At 41.3% G+C, this 12,693-nt stretch overlaps 1 protein-coding gene across 4 annotated transcripts in view; it reads left to right on the forward strand.

Annotated features, from left to right (window-relative positions):
* The first annotated feature begins 87 nt into the window (after positions 1 to 87).
* Positions 88 to 12,693, forward strand: part of LOC131699083 (mitochondrial sodium/calcium exchanger protein-like) — a 29,923-nt gene continuing 17,317 nt past the window's right edge. The window contains exons 1-8 of one of the 4 annotated variants that reach the window (XM_058994832.1): positions 90 to 200; positions 715 to 1,081; positions 7,678 to 7,830; positions 8,326 to 8,378; positions 9,556 to 9,613; positions 11,089 to 11,194; positions 11,613 to 11,780; positions 12,430 to 12,543. In XM_058994832.1, the coding sequence (XP_058850815.1) occupies positions 857 to 1,081; positions 7,678 to 7,830; positions 8,326 to 8,378; positions 9,556 to 9,613; positions 11,089 to 11,194; positions 11,613 to 11,780; positions 12,430 to 12,543 (877 nt within the window). In that variant the 5' untranslated portion in view covers positions 90 to 200; positions 715 to 856. Of the gene's footprint in view, positions 1,082 to 7,677; positions 7,831 to 8,325; positions 8,379 to 9,555; positions 9,614 to 11,088; positions 11,195 to 11,612; positions 11,781 to 12,429; positions 12,544 to 12,693 lie in introns of all 4 variants that reach the window. The other 3 variants (XM_058994833.1, XM_058994830.1, XM_058994834.1) reach the window with 3 other exon arrangements.

Raw genomic sequence — 12,693 nt, forward strand, 5'->3', positions numbered from 1 at the left:
CTGTCAATGCCTACTGTGTACAAAGCTGTTTGCCTTTTGTAAACACTGCTCAAGAGTAGGCTCTTGTACCTTTAAGAAGGAGTTTTTCTTAAGAGCGCCAGAGTGACTGGTTTGTAATGTAAGTACGTCTGTGTCACTGACCTGGCCAAGTAGACAACTGTAGCTTAAGAGGACACTCAATCGGTAGCATATTTAGCCGGGTAAGACACAAAACGCATGTAGCTGCTGATTGTAAATATGTTTTCTGTCATCGGGCCTTCGCAGTAAATAAGACCTTCGCTATAAAGTAGCTCGTTTGTTTGCATTCTCGTCGGTGCAGTGTTGGTTGTTGTTCCGAGAGCATGTTTGACACAAGTAAGGCTGTACAGCATTCGACCCAAGACTCTTGCACAACGTTTACTTTAGGCTAAGAATAAATACTATGCGATTCAGGTTATGTTTATATAATTCAGCCTATGGCTATATAATTTAAGCGCAGAATAGTAAAATACAACACAGCTAATGTAGAAAACGGTGGTTTAATCGACCTAATTTGTGTGTTTTAACACTTTTCAAACGGGAAAGTAGTTTATGAAAACACGAGCACGGTAACTTCCTTTAAAATGCCTGGTGTCAGCAAGGAAATGTTTTGAATGGATAGGCTGGCAAGTACGTGAAATGCGTTTTATGGTCTCGTGATTTATTTATTTTTCTTTGCGTTTGTACCTGTTTTAGAGAAGCCTGAGAAACGGTTCAGGGATGAAAAAAGTGAAGTAAGACACGTCACGCATTGCACAAGATACTTGACATTTGTTTGTTTTGCCAACGAATTTGTGTCATTCAGATGAATAACCGACAGGCAATGGACGTAAAGTAAATGGTGGTCGGGAAAGTGTACCGCATGAAACTAAACATGCCTGTGAAATCATGGACTGCGGTGTTTTTGGTGCTCACGGTGTTACCGAGCGGTGTGTCTACCGTGAAAGACCGAGAGGAGGATTCGGTCAGAACCTCCCGACAACAACACGCTGAGAATGGGCTGGGTCGAAACAACACAGGGATGTCGACACCAGGGGAATCACAGAATTCAAGCACACATGAAGTAAGTGCACTCGTTTTACTTACTATAGTACGCATTAATGCGTTATGAAGACCAGAGTTAAACCCTTGAACACTTTAGAAATACATATCCTTTATTAAAATGTCCGTGTCGGCAGTCCCAACTTTGTTTGGGTCGCCACCTTTGCGGTGATAGTATAGACACCACCCCCTTGCCCCGTTCAAATACTGTGTATGCAGATGAGCAGCGTAAAGCTGTAGCCAGAACCGTTTGCAGTGTTACATGAGTCATTCATGTACAGCCTATTTTACAAAGTACAGTACGGACTATGTGTCTAGCAATACTGCTGAAATACTGCAGTGCACACTGTTCTTTAAAGACTGAGCGGCTTAAATTTTCTTTTTCTACTGCCACCCCTTTTGTGATGTTTCTAAGTGATTCTTTTTTTCATTAAATGACTCAAATAAGGTTTAATTTCCTGTCATAGATACATGCATGTAACTTAGGCAACATTTCCTTTTGCTTTGCTGTCAATGCACAGCAGTGCTCTAGCTTACCAATATGAAGTCACTATGGCTGATCTAGCTTATGTTACATATGTCTGTTCCAGGCAACTGGAACTGAGCAGCAGTTTCTGAACTCAGTCTTAAGAACCTCAACACAGACTTATCAAACATTAAACACAGTGTTTGAGTACTTGCAAGAATAAGTACGAGAATGAATGGCAAAGTTAAGGGGAAAGCAAGCATATTGTGGAAGAAGATACCGTTAAACTGAGAAATGTATTGTAGACTGAGAGGACCTGGGGCTGGCAGGGTTGAAAGGTCACACTGTCATGTGATTTGAATGGATTGAGGAAGGCTTCAATTTGAGTTAAGATTCTCCAGACCAACTCAAAGGCAGATTTAGAGAAACATTAGAACTCAATACTGATGGAAAAGAGAAATTAAAGTACTTACTACTTTTAATATAACTTTAAAATGGATACAAATCAAGCATTAGGAACCCACCTGACCACATATAAAGTTCACAGAATGAGTGTGTGGCCAGCTGCAGAGGAAATGTGGTCTCAACTTAATACTGTGCAACCTATCTTCCATCCGCCCCCAGGTACTGTACACTGCTGTAGTAACAGAGACCCTTCAACAACCTGTCGATAAGACAATATTGCTTTATAAAACTAATCTGCCATTTAAGACAAGCTGACCCACAGTATTGTGTGCCGTGTGTGTGATACTGGAATCGGAGCAATTTTAGGGTGTTTGTGTCCCGAGGATGTATGGCCTTGAGGTTAAAAGGTTCTCAGTAGAATCGCTGCTACAAAGGAGTAAGTCTATGAAAATAACAATTGCTCGGACATGTGAGGTGATAAGACCAATGGGGGATGTCTGGTGAGCAGGGGTATTAATGTAATGTTTTAGTGGAAATATACTGGAAGGTTCTGGTCTCTTCTAAAAATGTATAAAATAAATGTTTCATAGGCGAGCCCCACCTGTCTCCATCTTCTGCCTTTTCTATCCCCCTTCTCTGGCTGTGGTCTCGTTTGTTCCTGATACGGACTTGGTCTCTGTTGCTTATTTTGTGCTCAGACACTGTCCCCCTCCTTGTTGTATAATTGCACATTCGAGTTAGTGAAGACACGAGCTGATGCATTTGAAATATCTCCAAGCACCTCATAGCAGCGTTGGTGTAAATTAATTGATTCTCCGGTCTGGGGATCATGGCTTTGTCATTTGGGAGAGATTTTTGTAAGAGCTACAGGCCCCTGAAACCATCCCATCCCCAGTTTGTGAACCCCTGCTATAAGGAATCTTTGAGTGAGACGTTTCATGACTAAATCCTGTGAAGGCGTGGTGATGGCTCTCGCATTGTAAAGAGACGTTGTGAGTATTGGAAGCATCTCTGCACACTTCAGTTGTTAAGCGAATAGCTTGAGATACTGAAGACCAGTGATTCATGTACAAGAAGAAAACAGGCACTGTGTTGATTTCTCTTCAATAATTACTACATGTTTACTGGAAACCACCTGCCTATAAGGAAGTTATAAATTAGACAACCTCACAGTCAATCTCAAAAGCATCCCAACAATACACATGGGGGGTCATTTTGAAGGTAGTTCTCTAGTTTTAGAAAATAGGGCTTTTAAGTAATAAGTCAATGGTTTGACACCTACACGAAACTGAATGCAATCACATAAATGCCATGTATCCAGGGATAGATTGTGATTATTTTCTGAATTTTGTTTATTCTAACATATATTGTAATTTGTGTAAATGGCACTAGATCCAGTACTTGCCCTTTCCTTTCCTAATTAAGTCACTATTTTTAGCATTTGTTCCTTCACTGGCCCTCAACAGCTACTGTATATTGTGTGCCTCTAAAACATATTAGACAATGCATGCTGTACAACTCCATCTGCAGTTTGTACTTCAGTGTAGCTGTTCAGGATAGAAGCACTACTAATTTGAGTCCAGGAGTTGTAATGAAAATAGTCAGATATGTCAACTAGTCGCCACTTTATCATGCACTGAGGTATTTGATAGCGTCTTGTGCTCTGTTTGTGAACGTATTGTGATTTGAATAAAAACATGTATGTATGTTACACTTGCAGCACTGCACCTGCATCAAAGAGAACTGCTTCTCCAATTGTGGTAAAACTCGGTTAGCAGGTTCTTTACCGCAGGCTGTTGAAAGTATCAATCTGCAGGCAATTCCACAGGCCATGGTAACACTTCTCCTGTCTTAGTAGTGTAGAGTTTAATCACACGGTTTCTGATTGCTTTACTTTTCATTGTGTGCGTTGGTCCCTCGATTGTGCTTCTTTGTGAACTTGTCACAATAAGTGTACACACAGTACAGTTGATACTTTATACTGCAGTCAGTGTCATATTTGTAAATTGTAAAGGCCTACTTCACTGAGGGGTTGTAACTATGCTTCTTGGCTGGGTGAACTTTCACGTTGGGTGACATACACTCTACAGCATGCACTATGATTCTGTACTGCCATTCAGAGCAGTTCTTGGGAGAAATGGGTGTTACTGATTGGAATAAAGAAAGAGAGAACACACTTCAGTGCAGTAGAATGGGTGTTACTGATTGGATTAGAGAGAGAGAGAACACTCTTCAGTGCAGTAGAATAGGTGTTACTGATTGGATTAAAGAGAGAGAGCACTCTTCGGTGCAGTAGAATGGGTGTTACTGATTGGATTAAAGAGAGAGAGAACACTCTTCAGTGCAGTAGAATGGGTGTTATTGATATGTGATGTCATCTACAGTGCCTTGCAAAAGTATTCACCCCCCTTGGACTTTTCCGCATTTTGTAGTGTTACAACCTGGAATTAAAATGGATTTAATTGGGATTTTTACCATTTGATTTACACAACATACTTAACACTTTGAAGGTGCAAAATATTTTTTTATTGTGACATAAAAAAAAAAGACATTTGTTGGTTGCATAAGTATTCACCCCCTGAGTCAATACTTGGTAGAAGCACCTTTGGCAGCAATTACATCTGTGAGTCTTTTTGGGTAAGTCTCTACCAGCTTTGCACATCTGGATCCTGCAATTTTTGCCCATTCTTCTTGGCAAAATTGCTCAAGCTCTGTCAAGTTGGATGGGGACCGTTAGTGAACAGCAATTTTCAAGTCTTGCCACAGATTCTCAATCGGATGAGGTCTGGGCTTTGACTGGGCCATTCTAAGACATTCAGGTTCTTGTTTTTAAACCACTCCAGTGTAGCTTTGGCTGTGTGTTTAGGGTCATTGTCCTGCTGGAAGGTGAACCTCCGCCCCAGTCCCAGGTCTCTTGCAGACTGAAACAGGTTTTCCTCTAGAATTTCCCTGTATTTGGCTCCATCCATCTTGCCCTCAATCCTGACCAGTTTCCCAGTCCCTGCCGATGAAAAGCATCCCCATAACATGATGCTGCCACCACCATGCTTCACCGTGGGGATGGTGTTCTCAGGGTGATGAGCAGTGTTGGCTTTGCGCCACACATAGCGTTTTGCGCTGAGGCCAAAAAGTTCAATTTTGGTCTCATCAGACCAGAGAACCTTTTTCCACATATTTGCTGTGTCTCCCACATGCCTTTTAGCAAAATCCAAGCAGGATTTGATATGGTTTTTTTTTCAGCAATGGCTTTCTTCTTGCCACTCTTCCATAAAGCCCAGCCTTGTGGAGCGTCTGGGTTATAGTCATCCCATGGACGGTTTCTCCCATCTCAGCTGTGGATCTCTCCAGCTCCTTCAGAGTTACCATTGGCCTCTTGGTTGCTTCTCTGACTAATGCCCTCCTTACTTGGTCACTGAGTTTTGGTGGACGGCCTTCTCTAGGCAGTGTCGCGGTTGTGCCATATTTTTTCAATTTTTTTAATAATGGATTTAACGGTGCTCTGGGGGGATGTTCAAAGTTTGGGATATTTTTTTATAACCCAACCCTGATTGGTGCTTCTCCAGAACTTTATCCTGGACTTGTTTTGATAGCTCCTTGGTCTTCATGATGCTGTTTGTTTAGATATGCTCTCTAACAAACTCTGGGGCCTTCCAGAAACAGGTGTATTTAATCTGAGATCATTTGACACTTTAATTGCACACAGGTGGACTCCATTCAACTAATTATGTGACTTCTGAAGGCAATTGGTTGCACCAGAGCTTATTTAGGGGTGTCAAAGGGGGTGAATACTTATGCAATCAAGACTTTTAAGTTCTTTTATTTGTAAATAATTTTGAAAAATATGTAGATTTTTTTCCCCACTTCGACATTATGGACTATTTTGTGTAGATCAGTGACAAAAAATCCAAGGGATGAATACTTATGCAAGGCACTGCGTGCAATATCTTTTGATACATTTATCTAACATGAAGAAATGCCACTAAATAAATTTCATACAGTGGTGGTTCGAGTATTTGTGCCTACACTAATTCTTTTCAAAGATTTATGGACACACTAAACCATTTGTGTCTCCTGTGCTAAACATATTGCTGAAATATATATTTTTTAGCATAATATTGATTGTTTTGATAATTTTTTATTCGCTTATCTTGGGGAATGAAGACGAAAAAAACTTCCGAAAGCTTCTTCAGTGACTCTGCAAACGACAACACTGTGAGGATGATGTCATACTTCCTGCTGTGTATCTGTGCGAAGTATGACATCATCAAGATTTGAAAAGTAATGGCTGAGTTCTGCAGCCATTTTGTTTACAATTGAACAATCTGAATGGTTCACAGATGTAATGGATGCTTATAAACGATTATGTTTTGTTATGCTTAATTTCATGATTCAAGACCCCATTTGTGTCTATTTGTACAGTCACTGACCACTGAAATAAAGTGATGTGGACCTTGCTGTATTGCATGATATGTAAACATTATTTATTTGTTTGTTCTTTCAAATAGGAGTTTCTTAATTCTCTTTGGTATTGGAACAGGACGGAAATTACAGGAAAGATACAAATAAAACCACAATGTTACAACACTGGGAACAAGCAACTTGTACCATTCATTTTGGAAGTTAAAAGCCTTCTGTTCTTCCCTTTTGCAAGAAAGTGGGAGACTCCACATTGTACATTGGTTCCTGTATTTATTAACTTACACATTTGTGTCCTTTATATCAGACATAGCCTATGTCCCATATTGCTAATTTTCACCAAAAACAATTGGGATCGTTGTACTTCTTGCATGGTTTTGAGCTGAGCAAAATCATGCTTGCACACAAATGTCTTTGCATTCTGACTTCACAAACTGACTCCATTGTCTTCACATTTAGGGAACTATAATAGGGATACCTTTTGTTTGTTTTTTTAGTGCAGCCCTCAACATGGCACAGTTGCAGTGTATAATCTTTCTTAAAACTGTGTCAAATAAAAACCAGCAAAATCACCAAAGTGCAGCTCTGTGGAAGTCCATCCAGTCAAAATCCTGTTATTTAGACACGTTCTAATTTGAATTACTACACGTTCATTTGAATCGATCACAACACATGAAATAGCAGGCCTACGCATTCCAATTCTAAATAGTATGTGTTCCAAATAAATTAAATTTCTTGCATATCTTCTACGTAGGGTCTGGTCATTTTACAGTAGTACCTAGTCATGCCAATGTGGTCGCTTGTGATGACTTTGTATTCATAACATAATTCCACGAGTAGTATCACCTTCAGGAAAACATCTAGTCAGACAAAACAATCGTTCTTCTGTTAGATATGTGGGCTATACGTTTAGCAGAGGAGGTGGCTAACCGCTGCAAGTCATGTGTTTGTTTTTAACACTAAAGGGTGTTCAGTAACACTAAGGACTGTCGCACCTCGTTTCTGTAAGAGTATATATTGAGGATAGGTGTGTGTTGATTTATTTAATACCTGTCGCCAAACACTTCTTAAATGTAATTACTGGTAAAATACGAGTATCGGCTCACCCCTAAGGAACAGATACTCTCCCTATCCCATTTCATTTTATCTGCGTGACAGGAGTTTCTGATTAGAGGGCTTGTAATGGTGTCTACCCTCCTGCAGTGCCAGTGTAAATCCCCTCCACCCCACTAGAGGGCTCTGTTATAACGGTTTCTGCCCTTCTGCATGCAGAGTAAATCCCCTCCACCCCACTAGAGGGCTCTGTTATAACGGTGTCTACCCTCCTGCAGTGCCGCGATGTGATGAAGCAGAAGCCGTCGAAGCAATGCTGGTTCATCAAGCACACCAAGGACTGTGAGTTCAGCGACGGCTACATCAACTACCTGCAGGGGGCATTCTGCAGCTTCCCTCACAGTCTCTTCCCACTCGCTGTTACACTCTATGTGAGTATCCAGGTGCTGGTCGCTCGCTTTTAATTGGTTTACTGCTGTCCTGAAAAGACACTTGGACAAATGTTTTAGAAGAAAAATTTCCCAATTTCTATTGTATTATAAACTGGTTTAGCCCTTGCATATATTATAGTATTGAAATGATCACGTGCCAGGAGTTTGAACAGTCAGGCCTCCTGAATGAACTGATCACACTTGTCATACCTGTAGTTTTACTAATAGGCGTTACTTGTGGAACAATAAGAGAGGAACAATTTATTTAGCATCAAAGTGCTGGCTGTATTTCAATATCATGCCTAAATAAAGGTAGTTCTGTAACCCAGCACTGGGTGCAAGGGCTAGTGTGAGATCCAAGATGTGTTGCAATGAATAAATGTTCCTCTAAAGCAGTTCTGTGGAAAGCACAACCTCTTTCTGTAACCCTGCACACTGTGTGTCGCTCCAGCATGCTGTGGATGCAGTCATGTTGTTTCTATTCCTCTTTTGCAGGCTGTTTGGCTCCTGTACTTATTCGTGGTTCTGGGAATCGCTGCGTCAGAATTGTAAGTGACTGGTGTTAAAGCTGGGCTCGGCAGAAAAGAAAAACACTTCTTTAACTTTATTAAAAGCTTCATTTTCAATGTCATAAGAAATGGGGTTGATCTGTTTTCAGTTCGCTGCTTGTTTTTCTGTGAATGCAATTTATTTGGGGGATCTTTTTCACACACAGTCGATTGATTGATTGATTGGTTGATTTAATAGATACCCAAACAAAATGTATTAGAAAGAAATAAAAAAGGTAAGAATGTTCACAGGAATACAAATCTGTGGGCTGGATCTTCTAATGAGATGTGAGTTGTGAACGGGCAGCTGGAGGGATGTAGTTTACATTTTCCACAAATCGCATTGTTGTTTTTAGAAGCTGTGATGGAACTCCATTTAGAGTCCTGAAAATACCTCAGTGAGGGCAGCAGTATCTCCGGTTCCAGTCCCAGCTCAACCTTTCCAGAGACATGCAGTGCTGTACATACCTACCTTTCTTTTAGTATTTACATTTAACACTGCAGTGTTTAAGAGCTCTGGATGAGAGTACTGTACATACCCTTCTGCTTTTTAACTTGAAAGGAGTCCCAACCAGGGCTGTAACATGTCTTGGCATGTCATACCTGGCAAAGGGGATGTAGTGGACAATTACATGTGTCCTTATAGCTATAGAATTGAAATAAACCTGCTTATCAAAATACACCAGAAAGAACCACCCCATACTGTTGGACAGATAAATATGTGTTGTGTCCACTAGGGGCAGTATTGCGGGGAGGCAGGCTCGTGGGGATGCTCTGGTGTTCTAGAGACGTGTCTGTGAGCTCTGTAGAGCCACAACGGTGCCAGGATGTGGGGGATCAAATAGAAACTGATATACCAAGTGAATGTAAGCCAGAAGAAGATTACATTCGTTAAGATAGCTGTAATATGTGAAGGTGGAATTGCCAGCCGTTTCTTAGGGTTCATTTCAGTAACATTCTCAAGTCCATTATTGATCTGCTAGCTGCATCAGAAGTGGTAAGGTAGCACAAATGTGTTGCTCTACACATTCAATGATCCTGAAAAATGCAAGCAACAAAATAGTTATTGTAATGGGGTGCAGTGGTAAAGTTGGTCAGGGAATGAAGTACTTGCCACTCCTTAGCTGTCCTCTGTACAGTGAGGAATGTAATTCTTGTCTGTTTTGTTTCTGTTTAGCTTCTGTCCAAACTTGGCTGCTATCTCCACCAGTCTCAAGCTGACCCACAATGTGGCTGTATCCTTCACTAGGGTCTGTGAGGGTTTGAGGAGGTTTCCTCACAAACCCGAAACACAATTATTAATTTCCTGTATTGGACAACTGAAACTAATTTACAAATGCAGTCTAAATCTGCATGTTTGATATGCATGAAATGATTAGATTGTATTCAGTTGAATGCAGTGTATGATCTAAAATGATTGAAATTGCTGATTTTCTAGAAGTAAGAATTAAAAACAAAGGTGTCCCTGAGTGGTTTACCTGGTAACAGATGCATGGTGTGGAGAGTGAGTCATGCAGTCAGGGGAACGGCTGTGTGAAGTCATGCAGTCAGGGGAGCGCAGGTTCATGTCCTGTGTGAAGTCATGCAGTCAGGGGAGCACAGGTTCATGTCCTCGTCCGCCTCGCTGGGGATTCTGGAGGGAGCATCACATTGTCTCTGCTGCTCCTGCGGGTTACTAGGCAAAGCCATCTGGGACTGTTTCTCCTCATCGTGATACAGTGAAACCTACCGGCCAGGCGCCTAGTGAGCTCAGTGGACACCTGCAGGGCTGGCCTTTGTCCTCTAGAGGCCAGTAGCTCACTGACATCCGCTGTCTCGTTCCTGGGTGTAGAAGAGGAAGCTGGCTCAGTCATGGGATCGGAGGAAGCCCGCTGAACCTTTAGTTTTCCTGAGCTGTGTGGGGAATTGCTACGATGAGGGGGGGAGGGGGGGGGAATAATTGGACATTCTAAATTGCGGAGAAAATCAGGGGTAAAGTAATTGAGCACTCTAAAAAAAAAAAAAAAAAAAAATTGAAACTACGCTGATTCATGTGTAATGAGTCAATTATCTGTGAGTATACAGTACAAAAAGTCTGGGATAGTTTAGGTGTAGAAACAGTAAATGTAAAAAGTACAATCCTAAACTGCATAGTATTAGCATGCAGTATTTTCATACATTGTAGTTCATTTAAGGAATTGCTGTAAAAAATAATACAAACAAATATTAATACCACTTTAAATATTTAATCAAGTTTATTAGAAATACATATGTTTGAAAATGTTTTATGATTTTTTTTTCTTTCTTTACAAAGGTATAACTGGAAGTTAAGCAGATAAACCATTCAGCTAGTGCCTTCCTTAGTATATTACAGAAAGGTGTGTCTACGTGAATTAGTTTATTTTAGTTTTACCTTCAAATTCCGACTGATCTTTTTGAAGTTATGGATTATAAATGTGTAATGTAAATGTAGATTTACAGCCTTGCTATGCAAGGATCTGCATACAACCATGCCTCATTTGATAAAGGCATTGATATAAGGTTTGAGTGTTTTATAGAACAACAACAATTTACACAGCAGCACTATTCAGATCCATGATGTATTCAAGGACTGTGCGGTCTGTTCCACAGGAGAGGCCCCCTGTGCGTGCTAGTGCGTGTGCGTGTGTGTCAGTGTGCCCATGTCGGTGTGTTTCCAGCTCCCGCTGTTTCCTTGACGTGTTCCTCTCAGGGAGTGACGTTCCTGGCGTTTGGGAATGGGGCTCCGGATGTGTTCAGCGCAGTGGCAGCGTTTGCAGACCCCCGGACCGCAGGGCTCGCCATCGGAGCACTCTTTGGTAAGACCCTCCGGTCACTCAGCCACACAACCAGGACACTTTGTCTTCTGTGTTGTCAATCATTACACCTATCAGAGAGGGGATACCCTTTCCTAACTGATGAAGACAAACAGCTCTTAATCAGCACACAGAGGGAGGCACTGAGGTTTGCCTTAAAGTTTTGATTGGGTGTTTTTGAAGTAATGGTTAATAGAACACTGATAGCAGAATTGAAAATGTTCAACAAGAACTGACTAAAAGAAGAAATGACTTTTAAACTTTTAAAATGTTCAAATGTTTATCAGGCTTTCTCTTCCCACATAGAGCAGCAGATAATCGTGTGAAAGTGTATTGACTTCTCTTCATATTAACTCATAAAAGCAGGTGCTATACATGTTGATTATAACTAGGCTTGCGTGCTTTTCAAACTGAATCCCAGGTGCGGGCGTGTTTGTCACCACGGTGGTGGCCGGCAGTGTGGCGCTGGTCAAGCCCTTCACTGTGGCCTCCAGGCCCTTCCTCCGCGACGTCATCTTTTACATGGCGGCTGTCTTCTGGACTTTCCTCATCCTCTACCTGCGGGAGATCAAGCTGGGCGAGGCGCTGGGTAAGAATGGGAGGAACCAGGAAGTGCAAGTGTAACAGATTTCCTGGAAAGCAAACTGAGAACTTTCTCTTGCTTAGTGTATTACCAGACATTCTGTTATCAAATACAAATCCGTGACGTGCACAACAGGTAATATTTATGATATTACTTTTTCACTACAGCCACTTTAAGCTAGCATATTTTTTGTGTTCTGGAAACTCGGCAGGCAAAATCTATCAGAACGCTTCACTTTAACCTGTGACCTAAGATGGGCACCATATTGTGATCCTGTGGCTTTTTGTTTTCCTCATGATAAAGGCTTAACGCATTAAGAGATTGTCTTCATAATCGTTTCACAGCTGTATTCTGTAATTCTCAGTCAATCCTTTTTGTACAGATATTTTATAAAACTGCAGCTGCCGCAGTGTCAGAGGCCCATATCTTAGAAAACGTTTGCGTTGGTGACTTCAGAAATGTGTTGGTCACCATGGCATTGACCTCTGACCTGATATGTTCCTGCAACATTTTCCATTTCTGGTTTATAGAGAGCGTGATCTGTGTGTTCATTGGGGACAGGATATGAGGTCAGAGTGGCGGGACAGTTTTGGGCGGTGTTATGCTGTGTGATTGTTGGAAGTGGTCTAGTGTCCAGTGTTCCTTGTTGTTTTAGGTTACCTGGGCCTGTACGTTCTGTACGTTGGCACAGTCATCGTCAGCACGCTCATATACAACCGACAGAAGAACCGGCCTCAGAGACCCATTCAAAGCAGCTACACTGAGCCAGGTACACAGAGCTTCAACACAGAACAGTTATCAGCACACAGTCCTGAAACACTGCTCAGAACATTCAAAATAATTGTTAAACTATTCTTTTTATTTTATTTAAATAGTGTTTTTATCACTTTTACTGTTTTCACATTAAACTAAGAGCAAC

Source organism: Acipenser ruthenus, chromosome 21, assembly GCF_902713425.1.
Source record: "Acipenser ruthenus chromosome 21, fAciRut3.2 maternal haplotype, whole genome shotgun sequence".
Taxonomy (NCBI): Eukaryota; Metazoa; Chordata; class Actinopteri; order Acipenseriformes; family Acipenseridae; genus Acipenser; species Acipenser ruthenus.